Below are 20,575 nucleotides of genomic sequence, written 5' to 3'. Positions count from 1 at the left end.
CCTGACACTGTTCATACACATGCTTATTAGTCCTGAATACCCTTTCATTGTTGAGTACGTATCTTCCATCTGTTTGATATTTGGTGCTTATTAGCTTGCTTTGTCCATAGCCACTCCATCTCTTCACTTGCTTCCCCTTTATTCTCCTTGCTGGAATCAATTTTGAAATAATTTCTTTTTGTGAGACACCCTCAATCTACTCGAGTGGCCTTCTCTTTAAAGTCTCTCAATGAAATGCATGTTTTGTCTGAAGGTTATAGAGTCTACCTTACCAAATAGTACGGCAGCATTTCCCAAAATACATCCTAAAGCAATACTAGTTTCCCTTTCTACCAGCCCTTCCAACAAGTGAGAGTTGGGTCTGTCTCCAAATAAATTGCCTTCTGGAAACTGACAATGCACTTAAGCATTTTAAAGGCACCAAATTATCTGCATTAAAGAAAATGGCTTCATTTGTTTAACTCAGAACTTCCCAAACTCTTTTGACCATGTAGTCATCTTTTCACTGATGTTATATATTGATATGTATTTATAATTATGTACTAATTTATATAATTGTGTAAAACACAACTTGACAATGACACATTCTCTAAATGTCTTCACCAACTCCTCTGTCAGTCCCCAAGTCCCCTAGACAACGCCTTCCTCCCTATTTCTTCCAAGTTGGCTGCCTTTGGTCTTGAGTAACAGTTCTCTAAATCGTTCTATAAATTTTGGAAAATATACACACATTTCTGAGGTATAAATGTGTTGTAACCACTCAATTAAATTTGAAGATCCCTGAAACTATGAGCTATTTATTATTCCCCTAAAATATTTGGTATAATGCTCAGTATACAAGTCACTCATTAAGTATTGACTGGTAAAAACAACCACAATTCATCTACAGAGAGTTATTTATCACCTTGTTCCTCTTTCACTTTTGCAGGTTAAGTAATCCCAATGCTTTTAACCTTTTCTCAGAAGTCCAGCTTTCTAACCTTTAATTCTTTTTTCCCTCTCCTTTGTTCTCTCTAGACTGTCCACAGTTCTCATTAATACTCCTATGTCTCAGATACTGAGTAATAACTTGAGGTCTTTTATTTCTGTCATTTTGTTTGTTAAGGGGGATGGGAGAATATTTCTGAGTACCTAAATCTGCTCATAAAATCTAAACTGAAGTTAAATCTAGTTTCCTCGGGAGGGCTGAACACAAGCAGTTTACAGAATTTTCTTCCTCCTTCTTACCTCCTACAGCCTGAATTCCTGGCACAAAGTACCTTCCTGCATCTTCAGATCATTTCAACCATAATTTTTACAGGAACACATTATCGCCAGTCCTTCTGTATGGTAAAAATGATTGGCAGTAGCACAGGAGTAAGTTTCATTCTTGTGTTGCCTCAGTATATAGCTTTATTTATTTATTTATTTATTTATTTATTTATTTCATTTTTTTTGAATTTTATTTTATTTATACAGCAGGTTCTTATTAGTTACCTATTTTATACATATTAGTGTATACATGTCAATCCCAGTCTCCCAATTCATCCCACCACCACCACTACTCCCCAGTTTATAGCTTTAATTGGCCAAACCAAAACTCAAAACAGGAAGAGCTATAAACCAGTCCGGCCAATGCAGAGGCGACAGGGTGGGGTGGGAAAAGGGTATGCTCTGGGATCAGAACAGCTGGTTTCAATCCCAGTTCCACAACCTACTAGTTGTATGAACTCTCATGGGGAATTTCTCCCTAAGCCTGTTTCCTCAACTATAAAATGAGGGTAAAGGTTATGTCTGACAGCGTTGTGATAGGATTAAGGAACTCTTTTCAAACAGTGATTTCTACCAGCAGTACACTACATACATGGCATTAAAATTACTGGAGGAGAAAATGTTAAATGTAGGGCCATGGTTTCACCCCTGAAGACTCTGATAGTCAAGCCTTAAAATCTGCCTTTTTCCCTACCATTCCCAGGTGACAAATATGTAACCATCTTCAGGAATCTCCACCACATTGAAAACGCTGTAAGGACAAGACCTATGCCCGGTCCTTCCTTACACCTTCAGCACGTGACATACATGCTCAATAATGTTCAGTCGCTCATTCAATACACATTATTTAGGGCCTTTTATATGCCAGGCACTGAGGGTACAGAAACAAAACAGATCCCATCCCTTCCTTTGGGAAGCTTACTTCCGGGAGGTGAGGCTGACAGTAAATAAACTAAATGCATGGTATGTCAAATGAGAATTGATGCTAAAGAGAAAAATAAAGGAAGGAGTAGAAGATGCCATTCGGATTGGGGGCTACTCTTTTATTCAGTCCAGTGAAGAGAGACCTCCCTGGAGTGGAGACCAGGAGGAAGTGAGGGATAGGCCATGAGGACAGCTAGGGAAGAGCATTCCAGGGAGAGGGATCAGTAGGGCTTGAATAAAGAAAAGCAACTCAACCTGTGGGTTGGAGAGAGTGAATAAATGGGAAGAAAAATGAGGGGGATCAGAAAGGTGGTAGCCAGATTACAGAGGGCTCCTGTTATAATAATCCATGTAAGAGATGCTGATAGCCTGAATCAGGGTGACAGCAGTTAAGAAAGGGTTGAACTCAAGCCATTATTTGAAGACGAGTATGATAAGGTTTGCTGATGGGCTTAGATCAAGTATGAAAATAAGATTTAGGCCCAAGCAACCAAAGAGTGGAATAGGTATTTACGACATGTAGAGGTCAGTAATAGCAGTAGTTTGAGGAAGGCAGGAGGAGATCTGAGAGAGATGGTGCTGTGGACTGAATTGTATCCCCCTAAATTCATATGTTGACAGCCTAACCTCCAATGTGATGGGATTCGGAGGTGGGGCTTTGGGGAGGTAACTAGCTTTAGATAAACCTCATTGGGATTAGCACCCTCAGCAAGAGCTCTCTCTCTCTCTCTGTCTCCCCGAGAAGGCATCTGTTTCAAAGCCAGGAGGAAGGCTCTCGCCAGAACCCAACCATCTCACCCTGGCACTCTGATCTCAGATTTCCAGCCTCCAGAACTGTGAGAAATAAATGTCTGTTATTTAAGCCACCCAGCCTGTGGTATCCTGTTACAGCAGCTTGAGTAGACTAAGACAGGTGGTGTTCAGGAAGGAGGGAGGAATCAACTGTGTCAAGGCCACTAACTGGTTGAGTAAAAGGATGACGAGAGCTGACAAGCACGCTGAGCAACATGAAGGTGCCTGGGGAGTGTGACCAGAGCCACTACAGCAAAGTGGCCACGAAAGAGCCTACATGGAATGGGTTCAAGAAAGACTTGGGGGGAGGGGCGCAGGAACTAAACCAATGAACACAGAGTATTTTCTGAATAAATACATGAAAATGCCTCTGCGCATCACAATAGTTTGGTTTAATTAAAAATCATGACGGTCTTCTGTTTATTACAAGAAGCCCAGGGCTGTATATGTGGGCATCTGAGTATCGCTGGCTTTCTTTTTTTAATTTGGATATAAATATAAAATTTCAAATGACACAAATCAATAAGCATTTGGAGGTCAGGCCATAAAACCACAATTTCCTACCAAAGGCAACCTTGCAGGAGTGTGAATTTCACTGTAGAATACATTCTAAGAATGTTTTCAATGAAAACCAGAAAAGGTTCTACCCCCAATTGTTATTATATTACTTTTTCAGGAATTAACGACCACAAATTTGAGAACATTTTTCTATAAGGGATTTTCCAAAAACAACCAGGGAGAATATTTGGTTATAAGGATATTTGTTACAAGAATTTGTTAAAATAAGATATTTTTTACAAGAATATCTTTCCAGTTTTCTAAGGCCTAGCAATATTAAACACATACACACAGAAACTGGCAGGCAATCTAAAGTCACCATCAAAAACTATGCTAGCCTGTACTAACAGATTAAGACATTGCATGTTTATAATGGAAACTGGTTTTAAAGACTTCTATACAATACCTTTTTTTTAGAATCACCCCAGCTCAGTTCTCTGCCCATCAGTTCAACGATCCTGGGTAGGGCCTCCTCTGCTGCCTGGACATTTAGAAAGGCCAGGCGAGTACGACGTGAAATCATATCCACTGCAGTGCAGGCATACTCCTTAATCCCATATTTCACCTGAGTTTGAATTAAAGTAAAATTATTAATTTAGGCCTTTTTTAAAAAGGGGGAATAAAGCTTCACTTAAAATACATGCTTAGGAAAAGTGACCTTTTTCTTTACATACTCTGGTTCTTTAGCAGGCATGAAACATAGTGACATCATACAAGTTCCCCATCTGCCTGCCAAAGGACATTTGGAAATTGGGACAATTTGGATAAGAGTTAATGCCTCCTCCTTGAATAGAACCTGGTGCAAACATGTAAATTGCATCACTTTTCATTTACCATCCACAGTAATCACCTCGTTGTTCATACAGGACATGGATGTTAATTTACATAGCTGAGTAGGCAAGGGATATGGGGATATACGTATGCATATAGCTGATTCACTTTGTTATACAGCAGAAACTAACACAACACTGTAAAGCAATTATAGTCCAATAAAGATGTTAAACAAAAAAAGTTATGGTCTCATCTCTTTTGGCTATCCAAAGTCTTCTGTCTGAGAGTAATCAGATGACAGAAGCCTTGCCTTCAATCAACAACAGAATGCTTACTGGACACCCATGTTTTTAAAGCGTAGTGAATTATAGATGAATATAAAGTGTCAAGTCAAGATACGGCATCAGGCAGTGCATGAGTGGTACAAACTTGAGGAGCTACAAGTTCTCAAAAGGGGCAAACAACTGTGAATCAGTAAGATTTGAGATAGCTCCATGGAGGAGAAAGAAATCCATATTTTCTATTATTATTGTTACCACTATCAATATCACTTCAGAGTTGAAATCAAAATTTTGTAAATGAAAGGAACTGTGCTGGGCAGACATTTTTCTCCAGGTTTTAACTGATGTATGAGCATTAAAACTGAGCTATGTATTATTTCTAAAGAGGATGAAAAGTGAACAGATGAAAGGTACCCCCTGGCAGACAGGGAATTCCCGTATGGCCATTCACGTACCTCTGCTTCAATGTATGGAAATTCTGACACAAGTCGCACCCCAACAATGGGCCACCGCTTTCCCGTCACACTTGCCATTTTGGCCACCTCAAAAGCCTTGTCACCATAGGTGGCAGCAAGATGCTGGGCCACCTAAGGAAAGAAAACTGCATCAGGCAGGTCCTCTGAATATCAATAGCTTCTAGGTACAAAGCAAAACAATGTACATGCTTATCTTGTCAGTTTTTTTTTTTTTTTTTTTAACAGCCTGTAACTAAAAATCCTAGGAGAGTATTAGATTTTGATTTCGTGGGAGGAAAATACTTCGGCTCCGAATGCTTAGGCCAGCACTAACGCTACTACACATGTATTACTGTATCAGTGACTGATGAAGCTTCAGCTTCATTCTGCTCCAGATATCACATCTGAAGAACAGCCTTCCTTATGCTCGAGACAGAAAGAATTTGGGAGGTCCTGTCTGCTAGGAACAAGCCAAACAAACTCCAGATTCTAAAACAGAAACCAAAACATGCATTGCTTTTTAGGTGACTAAAGCATCTAAAAAGTGCTTTTTCCCATTAGTTCACTCCCACGGTACAGAGACAGAAACAAACCCAGCAACAGGAAACTCGAAATCATGGAGGCCATATGGTTGCCGATTCTGTTACTGGCAATAGTGAGATTAGGTCAAGAGTAAGATGATGTGGCAATGCATGCCCACCTCACTTTCAAGTCCATAATCCTGGACAAGCCTGATGTAGAGTGTAGGGCTCCAATCTTTGCCCCCTTGAAGGAAAAGCCCAACTGTTTTACTTGGTCCTGCCTTCAAATTGTGGGTCTTGACTGCAGCATTTACGGTATCTTCTGCCATAGATCGATAGGTTGTCCACTTTCCACCTACAAATACATTGATAAATAATTCGTTAGGTTACCACCCCTTGTTTTTCTTATAATTAACCATTTATCAACTTATTAATAACAAAATTCACCTGTTGTTTATAACAAATGTGGCGAAGCAATGCATAAGATTTTACTCAGAATCATAAAAAAAAAAAGTCCCTGTTCATTAGCATTAAAAGGGATTCTGGGGCTTCCCTGGTGGCGCAGTGGTTGAGAATCTGCCTGCCAATGCAGGGCACATAGGTTCGAGTCCTAGTCTGGGAAGATCCCACATGCCGCGGAGCAACTGGGCCCGTGAGCCACAACTACTGAGCCTGTGCGTCTGGAGCCTGTGCTCCGCAACAGGAGAGGCCGTGATAGTGAGAGGCCCGCGCACCGCGATGAAGAGTGGCCCCCGCTTGCCGCAACTAGAGAAAGCCCTCGCACAGAAACGAAGACCCAACACACCCAAAAATAAATAAATAAAATAAAGAATTATTAAAAAAAAAAAAAAAAGGGATTCTGGTATGAGAATTTAACTCAAGCTGCTTTAGATATAAAGCACACCCAAACAACAAGGTAATATGCCATACCTGCTATAGTGATGAGGCCGCTCTCACTGATATCCACGACGTGATTTCGGGAGATGGACTGTGTATCTGCAGACTTGGGATCGGTAACAAGGGGGCGAATACCACTCCACGCTGCCAGGACATCCCCTCTTCTTACTGGGAAGGATCAATGCCAAGGGTTAAGAGGATTACTCAAAGACGTCTCAACAAAAGTAAAATGATTAGAAAGCAGAAAAGAGTTCAGTAAAAGGAACACATGAATATGTACTTTTAAAGGGAGGGAATATCGTTAAATATAAGAAGTAAATGAGTGGGTAAGTTACAAGAAAAACTCAAAGAATTGTTTTGTTACAAAGATAACCCGGACGAAAAAAGTAAAGAACTGAGGCTTCCCTCGTGGTGCAGTGGTTAAGAATCCGCCTGCCAATGCAGGAGACACGGGTTCGAGCCCTGGTCCGGGAAGATTCCACATGCCGCGGAGCAACTAAGCCCGTGCGCCACAACTACTGAGCCTGTGCTCTAGAGCCCTCGAGCCACAGCTGCTGAAGCCCGTGCTCCTGGAGCCCGTGCTCCGCAACAGGAGAAGCCACCGCAATGAGAGGCCCACGCACCGCAATGAAGAGTAGCCCCTGCTCGCCGCAACTAGAGAAACCCCGCGCAGCAACGAAGACCCTACACAGCCAAAAATAAAATAAATTAATTAAAAAAAAAAAAAAAGTAAAGAACTGGAAAATCACTGACATGGGTCCCAAAGAGGAAACAAAAGAAACAAATGTTAGCAACCCTCAGCTGGGACAATCTGCAGTAGTTACAAAGAACAACAACAAAGCAGAAACAAAATAAAAATAAACCAAAAGACATGACTTGTTACACTTCCCCCTAGAGTACATCTTGCTATCTCTTCTCAGGGAAGACAAAGATACTTACTAGGAGCAGAGGGCAGTCAGGATTTCAGATCCCACTCACCCCTTGGTCCTGTGTTCTTGTACAGTGAACCTCCTATATATTTAGACACAGCAGACTCTGAAAAGTACTTAAATATATATCTAGCAAAATCTTGTGTAAAGAGTCACAAAGATTCTTTGATGTGACTGGTATGTTGGACTAGTCAAAAAAAAAGAAAAGAAAAAAAATAAAAAGTACAGGGCAAAGATCCTAAAAACAAGTAATACTGCATGACAATCTCTCCATCCTGATCTCAAATGAAAAAAAGATTTCTGGTAAAGACAACTTCAACTAAGGTAATCTGACATATTTTAGCTTAGCTCCTTAAGGGCCACACTCTAAACATGACTATAATCCGAAAGAAGAGGTACCCATATACCTCTATGGGGGTGTTTAATCAAACCCATATCCCAACACTGAATCTGAAACAAAGGGAGAGTAAACCTCATAAACTGGTGAGGAAAGCCTAAGGCTTGCAGTCTTGTTAACTGGTAACTCAATGTAGGGATTCCATCCCTAGATCTGCCCCTTTGAAGGGTGCATCCTCTTCAGTATGTTTAATTCTGATGGCCTCCATGGAATGGGGGTTAATTCTTGTTCCACACAATTCCACAAAAGTCTTGTAAAACCTCAACATAAATCATGCAATATTTTAATCTTTACAAAAAGCTTAACTAGGAAATTACCACTATTTTCCATTAGAGTTCAAATTGCCCTCAGAGTCAAAAATAAAACTTAGCCAACCACTGAGAACGTCATTGTGGTCACTGCAAAGTCTGCAGAGTGTGTCTCTGAAATTCCTTAGGTAGCCACGCTGATCAGGAATTTGGTTGCAGTTCTTAGAGGCTTCTGACTGATCTTAAAATTATTCTGTGGAAAACTAGACTTTCTAAATTTAAAGCACATGCAAATAATCTTTGTGGCAAATGCTTTACCTTTTCTGGTATAACAGGCAGAAAAATACATCTATGAAACTGTATTGTCTGAAACGAAAAGACCAAACTAAAACACTTGAGTTTTTCATTCATGGAGGAAGATTAAATAAAACATTATGTATACTGATACCATTTTTAATCCTTACTTTTGAAATTGATACTCAAAAAAAGAAAAGAAAACACTAACAGGAAGAGTTCATAACGTGTCAGGAACCTTAATTTATTTTGCTTGATATCTTAGCATTCAGCTTTTTAGCCTGAGAATTATATCAGATTAATGTTGGGATTATATTTATTGAAAAAGATTCATTTAAGGATAATCAAATTTTAAATCATATTTCAAGTATGAATCAGGCTTTATAGCCTGCAGCATTTTTATGTTATTAGACTAAAGTGTGGTTGGATCAGGTGAACTATCATCTATCAGTTTTCTCCCAACCTTGAGATTTAATGATTTTTATGGATTATTCAAATGCCATTTGCTGCTGAAGAATAAAAGCACTTTTTACCTCTCTACCATCCAAATTAAGTAATGACCAGTCAGGGCTATGGGTATAACCTAGGCCCACAGGGCACAGCATAGCTAAACACATGAAACGTGAATTCTAACCTCTTGCAGAAAAGACAGCAACAAACTAAACTAACCGGTTTCTCTCTTTATTACTTATTCACACACAGTGGAAACCTTGTGCGCTGTTAAACAAACTCTAATTAAAATTCTCTTTAGAAAGAGATTCAAAAGCAGTGGACAGATAGCATAGAGAACCTTCCAAAATTGCCAGGAACTGCTGCAGCCATATTGTAACCATGGGGGAAACAACCATAGCATGAAGCCTACCTGGGGCGGGGGGGGTGGAGTGAAGAGAAATAAGTGCCCTTCGCTAAAGACATTGCTCAATCACTAAATTAATCACCTCTTGAGGCTTCTTGTATCTGGAGATCTTCTTTTACATGATAATACATTATTTATTTTATAATAACAAAAAACAAAAAATACAAATTCAATGACTCTAATAAATTGAGTATTTGCTTCTCTAAATGTCTTTGTAAATACCTCTAGCTTCTGTAGAGCAGCACTGTTCCATAGACTTTTCTGCAGTGATGGAAATGTTCTGTATCTAAACTGTCTGATTCACTAGCCACTAGCTGCATGAGGCTATTAAGCACTTGAAATGTGGTCCATGCAACTGAGAAACTGAATTTCAAATTTTATTTCATTTTAACTAAATTTAAATAGCCACATGATATGCACATGTACAGGCTATGATATTGCATAAGGCAGTTCTAGAGTAAAACCACCAAGTGGTAGATCTCAGACTTGTCCTGGTTGATCATCAAGCTGGGTATTTCCCCCATGGCCACCTTGCCCATGTCTCCAATGGAGCATCCTTTCAGTGAAATTTGACTGTGAGAATATAATCTGCTGTAATAGTATGAGACACCCCACCTCAAAATACTTTACTGTCATAACATGTTCCATATTTACCATTTCAAAGTATCCTCCTCTCCTACTAATCTCATCAATTCAAAGAAATGAAAATATTTTTACTAAATTAGGTACTCCTACCCTCAAGTTCTTACCCAGAAATCGGTTCTATCATTTAGGTTGTAGCCAAGAGTAGACAGTGAACATCACCTACTTTAACTCTCCATGGTATAACACGTGAAGAAAATAACTCAGCTCAAGGATTTTATGCTTCAGAGCTCAAAGATTCATCTTGATTTTCCTGGTCCTCATACCGTCAGGACAGCTAAAGAAGATGGCATTACTGTTGCATCTTCCTCACCGTGTTGAAAGTCTTCGGCAATGTCAATTCTAGTATTTCTCAGTACCTCAAATACTGTATCTAGTAGGAGTCATGTATCGTGATCAATAAATATGAAATGGCATATTAAAACATTCTCTGAACTTTTTATATCAAACAAGAGCTGACATTACAAAATCAAAAGCAATAATATTTTGGCCTCTGAGTCAACATGCTAGACTTTAGGTTTCTAATGACTATATATTTAAACAATTGGATATCCTCTTTTAAAACAACTGAACACTTTAATAAAACAAGATGACAGGAAACAACACTACTATTAAAGTTGAGAAAAATTCTCATTAAACACCACTTATGAGAGTGGCTCACCCAGTTGATTTTTTTTTTTTTAACATCTGTATTGGAGTATAATTGCTTTACAATGGTGTGTTAGTTTCTGCTTTATAACAAAGTGAATCAGCTATACATATACATATATCCCCATATCTCCTCCCTCTTGCGTCTCCCTCCCACCCTCCCTATCCCACCCCTCTAGGTGGTCACAGAGCACTGAGCTGATCTCCCTGTGCTATGCAGCTGCTTCCCACTAGCTATCTATTTTACATTTGGTAGTATATGTAAGTCCATGCCACCTTGATTTTTAAGTGCCAACTGCCCAGATGTTAGAAAACCCATGAGTACTCCAGAATGTATAAAAGTATTTGTCGATATTTTCAGAAGGATAGTAAGGAAATAAAATAGTCCTTCTACCATCATGTTTAAGAATTATTTTTATTACAACCTTGATAAATAACTCATTCAGGTTTTAGTGTATAAAATATATAAAGAATAAAATATAAATAGTAAAGTTGAATAGACATTTTTCACAGCTGGTTGAAAAGCCTAAATGCTGTGTAATTGTTTCCAATTATAATTAATATTTTTATTCTTAAAAACTTGGCAAGACAAGTGTTGGTTTCAAAAGTTAATAGAGGGCTTCCCTGGTGATGCAGTGGTTGAGAATCTGCCTGCTAATGCAGGGGACAGGGGTTCGAGCCCTGGTCTGGGAAGATCCCACATGCCGCGGAGCAACTGGGCCCGTGAGCCACAATTACTGAGCCTGCGCGTCTGGAGCCTGTGCTCCGCAACAAGAGAGGCCACGATAGTGAGAGGCCCGCGCACCGCGATGAAGAGTGGCCCCCGCTTGCTGCAACTAGAGAAAGCCCTCGCACAGAAACGAAGACCCAACACAGCCAAAAATAAATTAAAAAAAAAAAAAAAAGTTAATAGAAAATGGAGCCCACAGGAAGTAACAATTAAGAGCTAAATGTGCGCTTTTGCTTCACATCAGTTATTTAGCCATACATTTTGGGGTGCTCTTTCTCATGTTTGCCACTTTCAAAAAAATCAATGAAAAGCATGTGAAAATATCTAAGTGAACACAGGGGAAACAGTGTCAGAAATCAATGCCTTCTCTACCAGCATGTTTAACCTGCAGAAATGAAGTGTTAATCACAGAAATAAGATACCATATTACATTTATAAACCAATGAAACTAGAAAAAGCAAAGCGCGTGACACTATAATTAAACAGCTGGAAGACATCCAAGCCTGTGTAAGTTGATAACCCTGGTACAATCTCTGGCAGTGAAAAGGCAGGTCTGCAGTGAGTTGATATGGCCAGCTCCGTTGTTAATTGAATAACAGGCAATCTATAAACACTACTAATTGCATATGTGAAAACCTGTGTACAACCAGAGACGCTGCTTAGAGAAGCACTCCAGAAAAGCTACATGGATAAAGCTCTCTGCAAATCTTCTGCCTTCCTCAATGCCTTTAAGTCACAGCTTAGTTTCGCCACTGCGTCCTTCTGATTAACCTCTACACAGCGGACTTAATGATACATTTTTCAAAAGATCATTTTTCTTCCTAACCCAATACACACTGCACAACTATCAATTACCCGTTTCAGGAAAGAACAAACAAGTAATCTAGAAAATTCAGCCTGTGAATGGAAAGCTTTCTAAATCGTAAAAGAAGACATGGTCTGATTCCCAACAGGCAAAATGCTTTTCAGAATTGTTCTGATGCATTTTGCAGAAGTGTGGCAGCTGCTGTGAGCAGCATGGAGTGTTAAGATTTGACACTTTTTTTTTTTCCTCAAGGATATAGCCATTTGGGGAGGCTCAGAAACTGTTGTCAGAATTTTACTTATTCATCCACTTAATAAATCCTTTTAAAATGATTAGTTCAACCCTGGTGAATACAAACCATTTCAAAAGTATTTCCTCTAGGATCTACACAAATTTTTTATTTTTTAAATCTGTAGAGAAGACTGCTTGGCCCAAGGGATTGGTTATGAGAAATGAAACCTCCTCTACTTTAACATTCAAATCCAAATAAGGCCAGTCGAGAGCAAAGGTCACTATCATTTTGAAGGTGTCTGGCAGCTTCCATGAAATGAACTGAGAGGCTTAATCCACTCCCTAGTGGATATAATATCACATCATGAGACAAACCCAGGACTACCAATTGGAATACTGCATAATATTTAGAAGCACAAGTATTAGAGCTAGACTGACTTGCATTCAGTATCATGGCTCCAACATGAATGAGCTATGGGAAGGAAACAAAGTCACTGGGCCTCAGTTTCTTCATCTATAAAATGGGAATTACAAAATAAAACTAACAAGGTTGTTACGAGGAATCAGAGATAATGTAAGCAATATGCTTAGCAGAGTGTGTAGCATAAAAAGTGCTCAATAACAATAGAGCTTTAAAAAATAAAGCATGCATAACCCACTGCAGACAAATGGAGAGATTAAACTATGTGTAGCAACAGCATGTAGTCAAAAAAACTGAATGGTGCCTGAAGCTGAGTTTCTCTTTCACATTTCATCAGTATAGAAGAGAGTATTGGGTTTCACCAAAATTCCTTGGAAAAAATACAAATTTGAATGTCTTTACTTTAGATATAGACATACTCTAGCTAACTAGCACTCTACCAAGACGGAGGGTAATTACTCATATACTCTGAGGCCTTCAGTCCAGTAGAAATAAGAATGAAAAGAAACCATAAAGAATCATTGCTGATTCATTGCTTTTAAAAGGATAAGTTGATAAGTAAGAAAGGTGTGATAGAGGGTGAGCACCGGGAAATAAATGAAGTACATGAAAGAGCTGTCACTTCTGCTTTTACCCTGGATATTTGCTACCTGGAGAATTTGTAATCTCAAGAGTCCCGAGAGCACCAGAGGAAAAGCCTGATTTACAGTGTTCACATATTAATTTCAATCCGCTTTTACCAAAAATCAAAACTGACAAAAACTCTTTGTTAGTTTCACCAATTAACCTGACTACCAAAAGGTATGTTAACCGAAAAGACCTCTGTAGACCAAGCAGGTCCCAGCAGGTATTACCAAGTCTCCTACCTATTAATAAGCAGAATAAAAGTGATGGATACAGGCTCAGTCTCTGCTCCAGTCCAAGGCTCATTTCACTGATGGAAATCTCCACCCACGATATGGACACAAAAGCCTTTTGGAACCTACACCTGTTCCCAGCACACCCCGTATAAGCAGTTAGATTTCTCGTTAGTGCATTTGAACTTTAAGAATTTGGAAACTGTCAACTATAGCTCTCTGCTCTTGAATTAATTTGATTTCTTGCCCTAACCATCTAAACTTCCTGTTCTTATGGCCCAGTATAAACCGACTTTTAACAAATATCATACCCAGGTAAATGTGAAATGAAGCAGGATTCATTAACAATAATCAATACATTAAAATACAATCATACCCAGATGAAGCTCCTCCTACTTTGCAAAAAGATGAAAAAAAAGCTGAAATTGAAATGCATTTTGAGTACTTAAGGATGGATATTAAACAGGGCATGACTATTTCTTAAACAACTATGTTTGAGTGTTGTGTGCGTGTGTGAAAGAGTATAAATTTAGCCACACAGATTTCAATTACGTGCATTTAATACATTTATACTATTATTATAGCTATCCAAAGAGAATCTACTCAAAATGAAATTACATCCATTATTTGAAATTAGAAGAAACTAAAACTATACAATATGGATCAATCAATTAAACTAGGAGAATCCCCTAAACCATTTTTTAAAGCAGTTTGTTTGTTTGTAAATGTGTGATCACATAATGAAAAAAATTCTTTAGGGAAAAAGGACTCATAGATGCTAGTGAGTCACCTTAAGACAAAAATTGTGTCTTTGCATGTCCTCCATTGAAGTCAACATTATAGGAGATTCCTGATATAAACAGATGAAGACTAGTTTCAAAAATCTTAAACTTTCTACCTTAATATAGAAAGATTTTCAAATTGTTACCAGCATCAAAAACCCTGAAAGCACCTATTACTAATTCATTTTGATTTAAAACAATCATGAGTGGCATACCAGATATATAACAAGTTTTGTAACTGAATAAAGAATCCTTACCCGTAAGGAGCTCCAAGTAAGAATATATCTTAGACTATTACCTATTGTATAATGTTGTGATATACTGGACCAGCATTCTAGGGGACTACAAAAGATAGCTGGCTTCTGAAGTATAAATAGTATTTTGCCAAAGTGAGAAGTTGGGGGAAAGGACATCCCAGAGCAAGACTTCAACCTAAGTAAACAAGGCATGAAGGTTTAAAAATGCATGACCTGGGGCTTCCCTGATGGCGCAGTGGTTGAGAGTCTGCCTGCCAATGCAGGGGACACGGGTTCGAGCCCTGGTCTGGGAAGATCCCACATGCCGCAGAGCGGCTGAGCCCGTGAGCCACAGCTACTGAGCCTGCGCGTCTGGAGCCTGTGCTCCACAACAAGAGAGGCCGCGATAGTGAGAGGCCCGCGCACCGCGATGAAGAGTGGCCCCCGCTCGCCGCAACTAGAGAAAGCCCTCGCATAGAAAAAAAAAAAGAAGACCCAACACAGCCAAAAATAAATTAATTAATTAATTTAAAAAAAAAAAGTGTATGACCTGATTTGGAAATAGTAAGTAATGCAATATGATTAAACTATTGAATGCACATAAGTGGAGTAGTTGAATATAAACCTGCAAAGACAAGTCGTGGAAAGCCTTAGATTCCATATGAGATAGTTTAAAATTTTTCCTGAAGTTAATGATGAGATATCAAAGGGATATTTTTGTGCAGGGAAGTGATGATCAGAACCATGTTTTAGAGAGTTCTGATAGAAGGACCAGACTGGGTGGGGACAGAGACCTAATATATGGAAGGAAGTTAGGGGGCCAGTGTAACGCTTTAAGTGAAAAGTGACACAGGTGTGACCCAGAGTAATGAAAGTGAGAGGGGATTTACAGGATACTTCAGAGTGAGCATTGATGGGAGTTGGAGTGGATGTGGAAAGAGAAGGATCAGCAAAGAGAAGCATGCCATTTCTAGCCTGGGTGACTAGTTGGATGATGAGGCTATTAACTGAGATAGGAAATAATGTTGGGAAACTTCTGAAACTAGCACGGATTTTAAAAAAATGCATTATACCATCTATGTCCACTGGAGAAAATGCTATGGCATCCAAGTTAAAAGAAGGTACTATGACATCCAAGTTAAAAGAAAGCATGCTCAGGTTAGCACTGGAAAGAAGTAAACTTTGGCTTTTTCAATTAAAACAAGTATACTTATTCTTCTTAGCTAAATCCACTGTCAATACTCCAGTTTCCACATAATAACAGCTCACTAAATTTCTTAGAACACATACCTCTATCCTCTCATTTCTCTGATTAATTATTTCCTATGGATATCCTAGATCTGTAAATCAGATCTTCCCAAGCTCTAGAAATTAAATAGCGATGCAAACATTTCATCCTTTTCTGGAAGAGCATATGGGTGTTTAGAGCTCCCGTAATAGCACTCCAATCTTGCCATTAGAAAGGACCAGAAAAGGACGGTATGTGTTTCATGTGGATGTGGAAAGTAGAGGGAAAAAAGGCAACTTCTTCCTACTGTGTTACAACGTGGTCCTCATAAACCTTCTAGAAGAAGTGGTCAGCACATAAGAGTTAGAGGCGGCCAGGTGTGAAGATGAGTCAGACTGGACACATGGCAGTTACCCAGTGAGAGCTGGAATGGTTTGGGAGATATAAAAGTGGGAGGATAAACTTCATAAGTTACCTTCAACGTCACAACTCAAGTAGTTACGCACTTCATTCAAAATGAAGTTGATGTCTTCTTCGGAAGGAATAGGATGGTGTGTGACGTCAGTTGGAGTGTCGGTAGTGCCAGCAATAGTCATCTTTTGCCAGGGTAAGAAGAAAATAACTCGCCCATCACTGGTCGCTGGGTCAAGAAGTCCCATGCTCTCTGGGCTGGGATAAAAAGAAGGGTCATATATTTCTGAAATTAGCCGAAGTTTGCTCTTAATCTGCATTCTAAAAACTATTTTATTCACTAATTCTCATATAAACAAACAAGAAACACATGAACTGTTACTTTTATTGCCACTACCCTAATCTAGAAATTCCTAAAAGAAAAAATAATTCTGGTAACACAAAAGGAATGGGGCAAGTGTGATAATAATAATAATATTCCACAGCAGAACTCAGGCCTCCCCACTCAGTAATGCAAGGTAAATTAAGTAAGTGGACTTCAATTTCCAGTTGTTTGGGTTTTTATATCCCTTGGACCATTCACATCAGATAATGGCAGCAGGATAAATGTCTATAATTTCTTTCATGATGGTCAATGAAGGATAGCTCTTCAACCTTTTTTCAAGTCTATGAAAAGTATTTTCCTGGGACATTTGACATCTGGCACGTCTTTCAGTTTAAGGTCTCAGAAGTACATGAGGAAAGTGAAGGGTCTAACTTTCTAGAAACTAAAATGTAATCAAAAAGTTCTTTACTCCGTTGTGCCTGAATAAGCTTGTACCACTTCACCAAATATGAGATTTCTTACTTTATTTCAATTTTACAGAAATCTCAAGAAGCGCATCCATGAGAAAAGGGCTCAGTTTTCTACTACTACCTAAATAACAGTGTACTGGGATATAAGGTCAAAAAGGAGAGTAATATCTTAGCAATGAAAATCTTTAAATAGGCAGAAGATGCTGGTGTATTATGCTGCTAAATCAAGGTTCAAGGACGCCTCTTCTGACAGACTATGTAAAACCTTCAAAAATGTTAATCAAGGATTTTTCTAATACCTACTTAGTATTCTAAAACCAAATTGTGAAACACACTTGAAAGAACAGGCAAGTGTAAATAAACGTTAACAAAATCTGTTCAGCTCTATTATTAAATCATTAGAAACTCTTGTTTTAATGTATCCATGAACCATTCTAAAATTGTGGAGGTCCTGCTAAAGCACTGGAAGGAATCTGCAAGTGTCCCTTTTAAACAGTTGAACACTACTGATCTTCAGACAGCTGTTTCAATTTGACTGAACTCTCATAAGGAGCCAATGTTAAAGGTATTTTCTGTGAATATATTTTTAGCTTCTATTAATAACATTTCTTGAATAGGAAATATAATTCTATTTGGTTTCAAGAAATCCCTCTTAAACCCACATATTTTAAAGGGCATACGGTCAACTATTTATGCTTATCATTCCCTTAAAATTAAAAAAAAATATGAAACTCAGATTCAAATGTGTAAGGATGAGAGTCTAAATACTGTTTAAAAGCAAAACAAAAATGGCTTTTTTATGAAAAAGAAACCTACAGTCAGCTTAGCTAATATATCTTCTTCATTTTAACCATAAGGAGTACTAATATTTCTTTGCAAAGACCCATCAGCCCCATGAAATGCCTGCCATGTCCACACAGCCTTGCAGAAAGAAATCACTATCTGCAGCCTACATGAGACACAGGAGAGAGCAGGCCTCAGTTATTCTATTTAGCACATGCAAAAAGCACCACAGAAGTGTGTCAATCATTTAAATCTTCAGCTAAGATCTCATCTTCACTCAGGGTTACTTACAGGAAATAATTTTACTTTTTAAAAATACATTGAAAACTACAAATATGGAGTATTTTCGGTCTCTGTATGCCTATATTTTTTTCTTTGTATTTGCCATAAAACTCTCTAAAGATCTTAAAAGAAACTAGTTAAAATATCTTTTGTAAGCACCTAATTTGATCCTGGGTTGATATGCCCTTAGATTAAATAAGTCACTTTGTGATTAGAAATTAACTCATGAGTTCAATCTTTTAATTTGGTAAATAGTGCTATATTGAAACAAAAGGATAAATTCCATATTCTAATATTTAAGGAACAAATTACATGTTGGTATATTTTATATATCATCATTTTATGGACCAGATATCATATTATGTGTCTAACTCAATAAACTTGATCAACATCAGCATAAAATTATAATATTCAGCAACTGAGACATGAAATGCTGTTAGAAAAGCACAACTCCTGAATCTTTTAAAATCTTTCAGTGCAATAAAAAGCAGTTTAAAGGGTGAATGTGATGGTTACCAACACACACATAACTGGACCCTGTAGAGAATCAACTGCTTAAGTGAAGACATATGTGTCAAACATAAAATTAACAAGCACAGAGGGAAGCCAAAGCTATTAATGAATGGTATAAAAATTTAAGAATCCACTTGGAAATACCTCTCATCGGTTCTAAATTACCTAATTCATAACTCACCCTTAGGGAAAAGTTTGTTTTCTTACAAATGATTAATTCTGCAAGGTGGAACAAAAGTTTGAAAATGACTATCAACTATAGTGATGGTATATACAATGCGGTGAGGCATAGGTCTTTTCTCAATATGTATAATTCACTTGACATCAGCAGGAAAAGCTGGCTGCTAATTTACGTGTGTGTCTAGGATTAGATCTAATGAACATTTTTCTCATGCAGACCATTGCCGTCCTGAAGTACCCTTATTTAAACTGAAATCAATTTATTGTTAACTACTTAGCAATCAGTGTTGGAGCTAGCAGTATGCACACACGTTATAGAAAAAAAAATTGACCTTTCGTCAGCAATAAAAAGCATCTGTAGGCTAAAAGGAGGAGATGATTATTTTCATGTATTTCAGTCATTTGGTGTATCGTTGCTGCTTTTGTAAGAGCATCTACCCACAACTCTGATGAAAATTCCAGATTTGCTCTTAATGCCTTCTTAATGTTCTTAGTGCCTTCAAAAGTAAATGATTTCTGTGTGTTGAGTTTTATGAAATTAAAACAATCCAGAATGAGAGAGAGAGAGAGAGAGAGAGAAAGCTGCTACCATGGCACAAGATAATTCCACATGTGGAATGTTAGTTAGGGTCATAACAAGCTTAATAAATTCCATAAAGATACCCTGAAAATAGCCCAACAGGATACACTGGTCCTCACTCTCCATTTAGCCGCCTAAAGTCAATAAATCAGTGGCTCCTGAACTCGTTGCATTGCCAAACTGATCAGGTTCTACTTGAAATGCTAGGCCTTAAGTTATTACCAGCTGGTTTATAGGGCAGCACCAGAAGGTCTGACTCATCTCTGAGGACCTAGTAGAACCCTTGAGTTATAATTGTTGAGTGAGATTGAGAAATCCAGAGAACCATTTCAGGCTGAGATCTCCTGACCCCAATCCACCCAAGAGAATGACTTGATATGGAAAGTAAAACATCCCTCTGGGATGCCAGCGATACAGCTGCTCAAGGTCAGTGCTGAAAGAGGGACCAAACGCTTAACCCAGGCTGTAATCCCAAACCAAGGGACTCATCTGAAACAGAGCCTGAACAGGAACTGGGCTGCCAGACCACTGCTCTAAGGTTTCCCACACGATGTGTAGTGGTTGTAGTTGAAGGTGCTAAAAATGGAGATATTAATTCCTCCCAAAGTAGAATGAGATCACTTACTGCATCTTAGACTGAAATAGACCCAGCTGTGACTAACACTTTAATGACTTATGGGCAGGGGCCCCAAGCTAATGCCTAATTTTTAGGATTAAGAAAGGTATTCTGTTTTGAAAATACTATTATACATGCAGGTGATATATATTTATATTTCTTTAAAACCACCTATCTGCTCTGTTATTAGCATATTATATAAATTTATTTATTTATTCATTTATTTTTGGCCGCGTTGGGTCTTTGTTTCTGTGCGAGGGCTTTCTCCAGTTGCGGCAAGTGGGGGCCACTCTTCATCGCGGTGCGCGGGCCTCTCACTATCGCGGCCTCTCTTGTTGCGGAGCACAGACTCCAGACACACAGGCTCAGTAGTTGTGGCACACGGGCCCAGCTGCTCCGCAGCATGTGGGATCCTCCCAGACCAGGGCTCGAACCCGTGTCCCCTGCATTGGCAGGCAGACTCTCAACCACTGCACCACCAGGGAAGCCCTAGCATATTATAAAGCATAGTACAGGACATATGTGTAGCACGACTTCCTTCATGAAAAAAAACTTAAAAGGATATACATTTGTGCAAATATAAACACAAAATTTTATGGAAGGAATCAGAAGGAAGTGTTATCAAAAACTGAAGTTGGGGGCATGAGGAAAAGAGGGAGGC

General features: G+C 38.7%; 1 protein-coding gene across 7 annotated transcripts in view; it reads right to left on the bottom strand.

Moving 5' to 3' along the window:
• GPD2 (glycerol-3-phosphate dehydrogenase 2) overlaps positions 1-20,575 on the bottom strand; it is a 137,683-nt gene that overhangs the window by 11,532 nt on the left and 105,576 nt on the right. For 6 of the 7 annotated variants that reach the window (XM_036858311.1, XM_036858307.1, XM_036858308.1 and 3 more), the window contains exons 9-13: positions 16,230-16,423; positions 6,484-6,618; positions 5,733-5,908; positions 5,033-5,164; positions 3,932-4,090 (exon numbers count right to left, since the gene is read on the bottom strand). In XM_036858311.1, coding sequence (XP_036714206.1) covers positions 3,932-4,090; positions 5,033-5,164; positions 5,733-5,908; positions 6,484-6,618; positions 16,230-16,423 — 796 coding nt within the window. The remainder of the gene's footprint in view (positions 1-3,931; positions 4,091-5,032; positions 5,165-5,732; positions 5,909-6,483; positions 6,619-16,229; positions 16,424-20,575) is intronic. The other variant, XR_005020645.1, reaches the window with a different exon arrangement.

Source organism: Balaenoptera musculus, chromosome 7 (assembly GCF_009873245.2).
Source record: "Balaenoptera musculus isolate JJ_BM4_2016_0621 chromosome 7, mBalMus1.pri.v3, whole genome shotgun sequence".
NCBI classification, from domain to species: domain Eukaryota; kingdom Metazoa; phylum Chordata; class Mammalia; order Artiodactyla; family Balaenopteridae; genus Balaenoptera; species Balaenoptera musculus.
The sequence above is the reverse complement of the archived record's forward strand: the minus strand, read 5'-3'. Positions and strand labels throughout refer to the sequence as shown.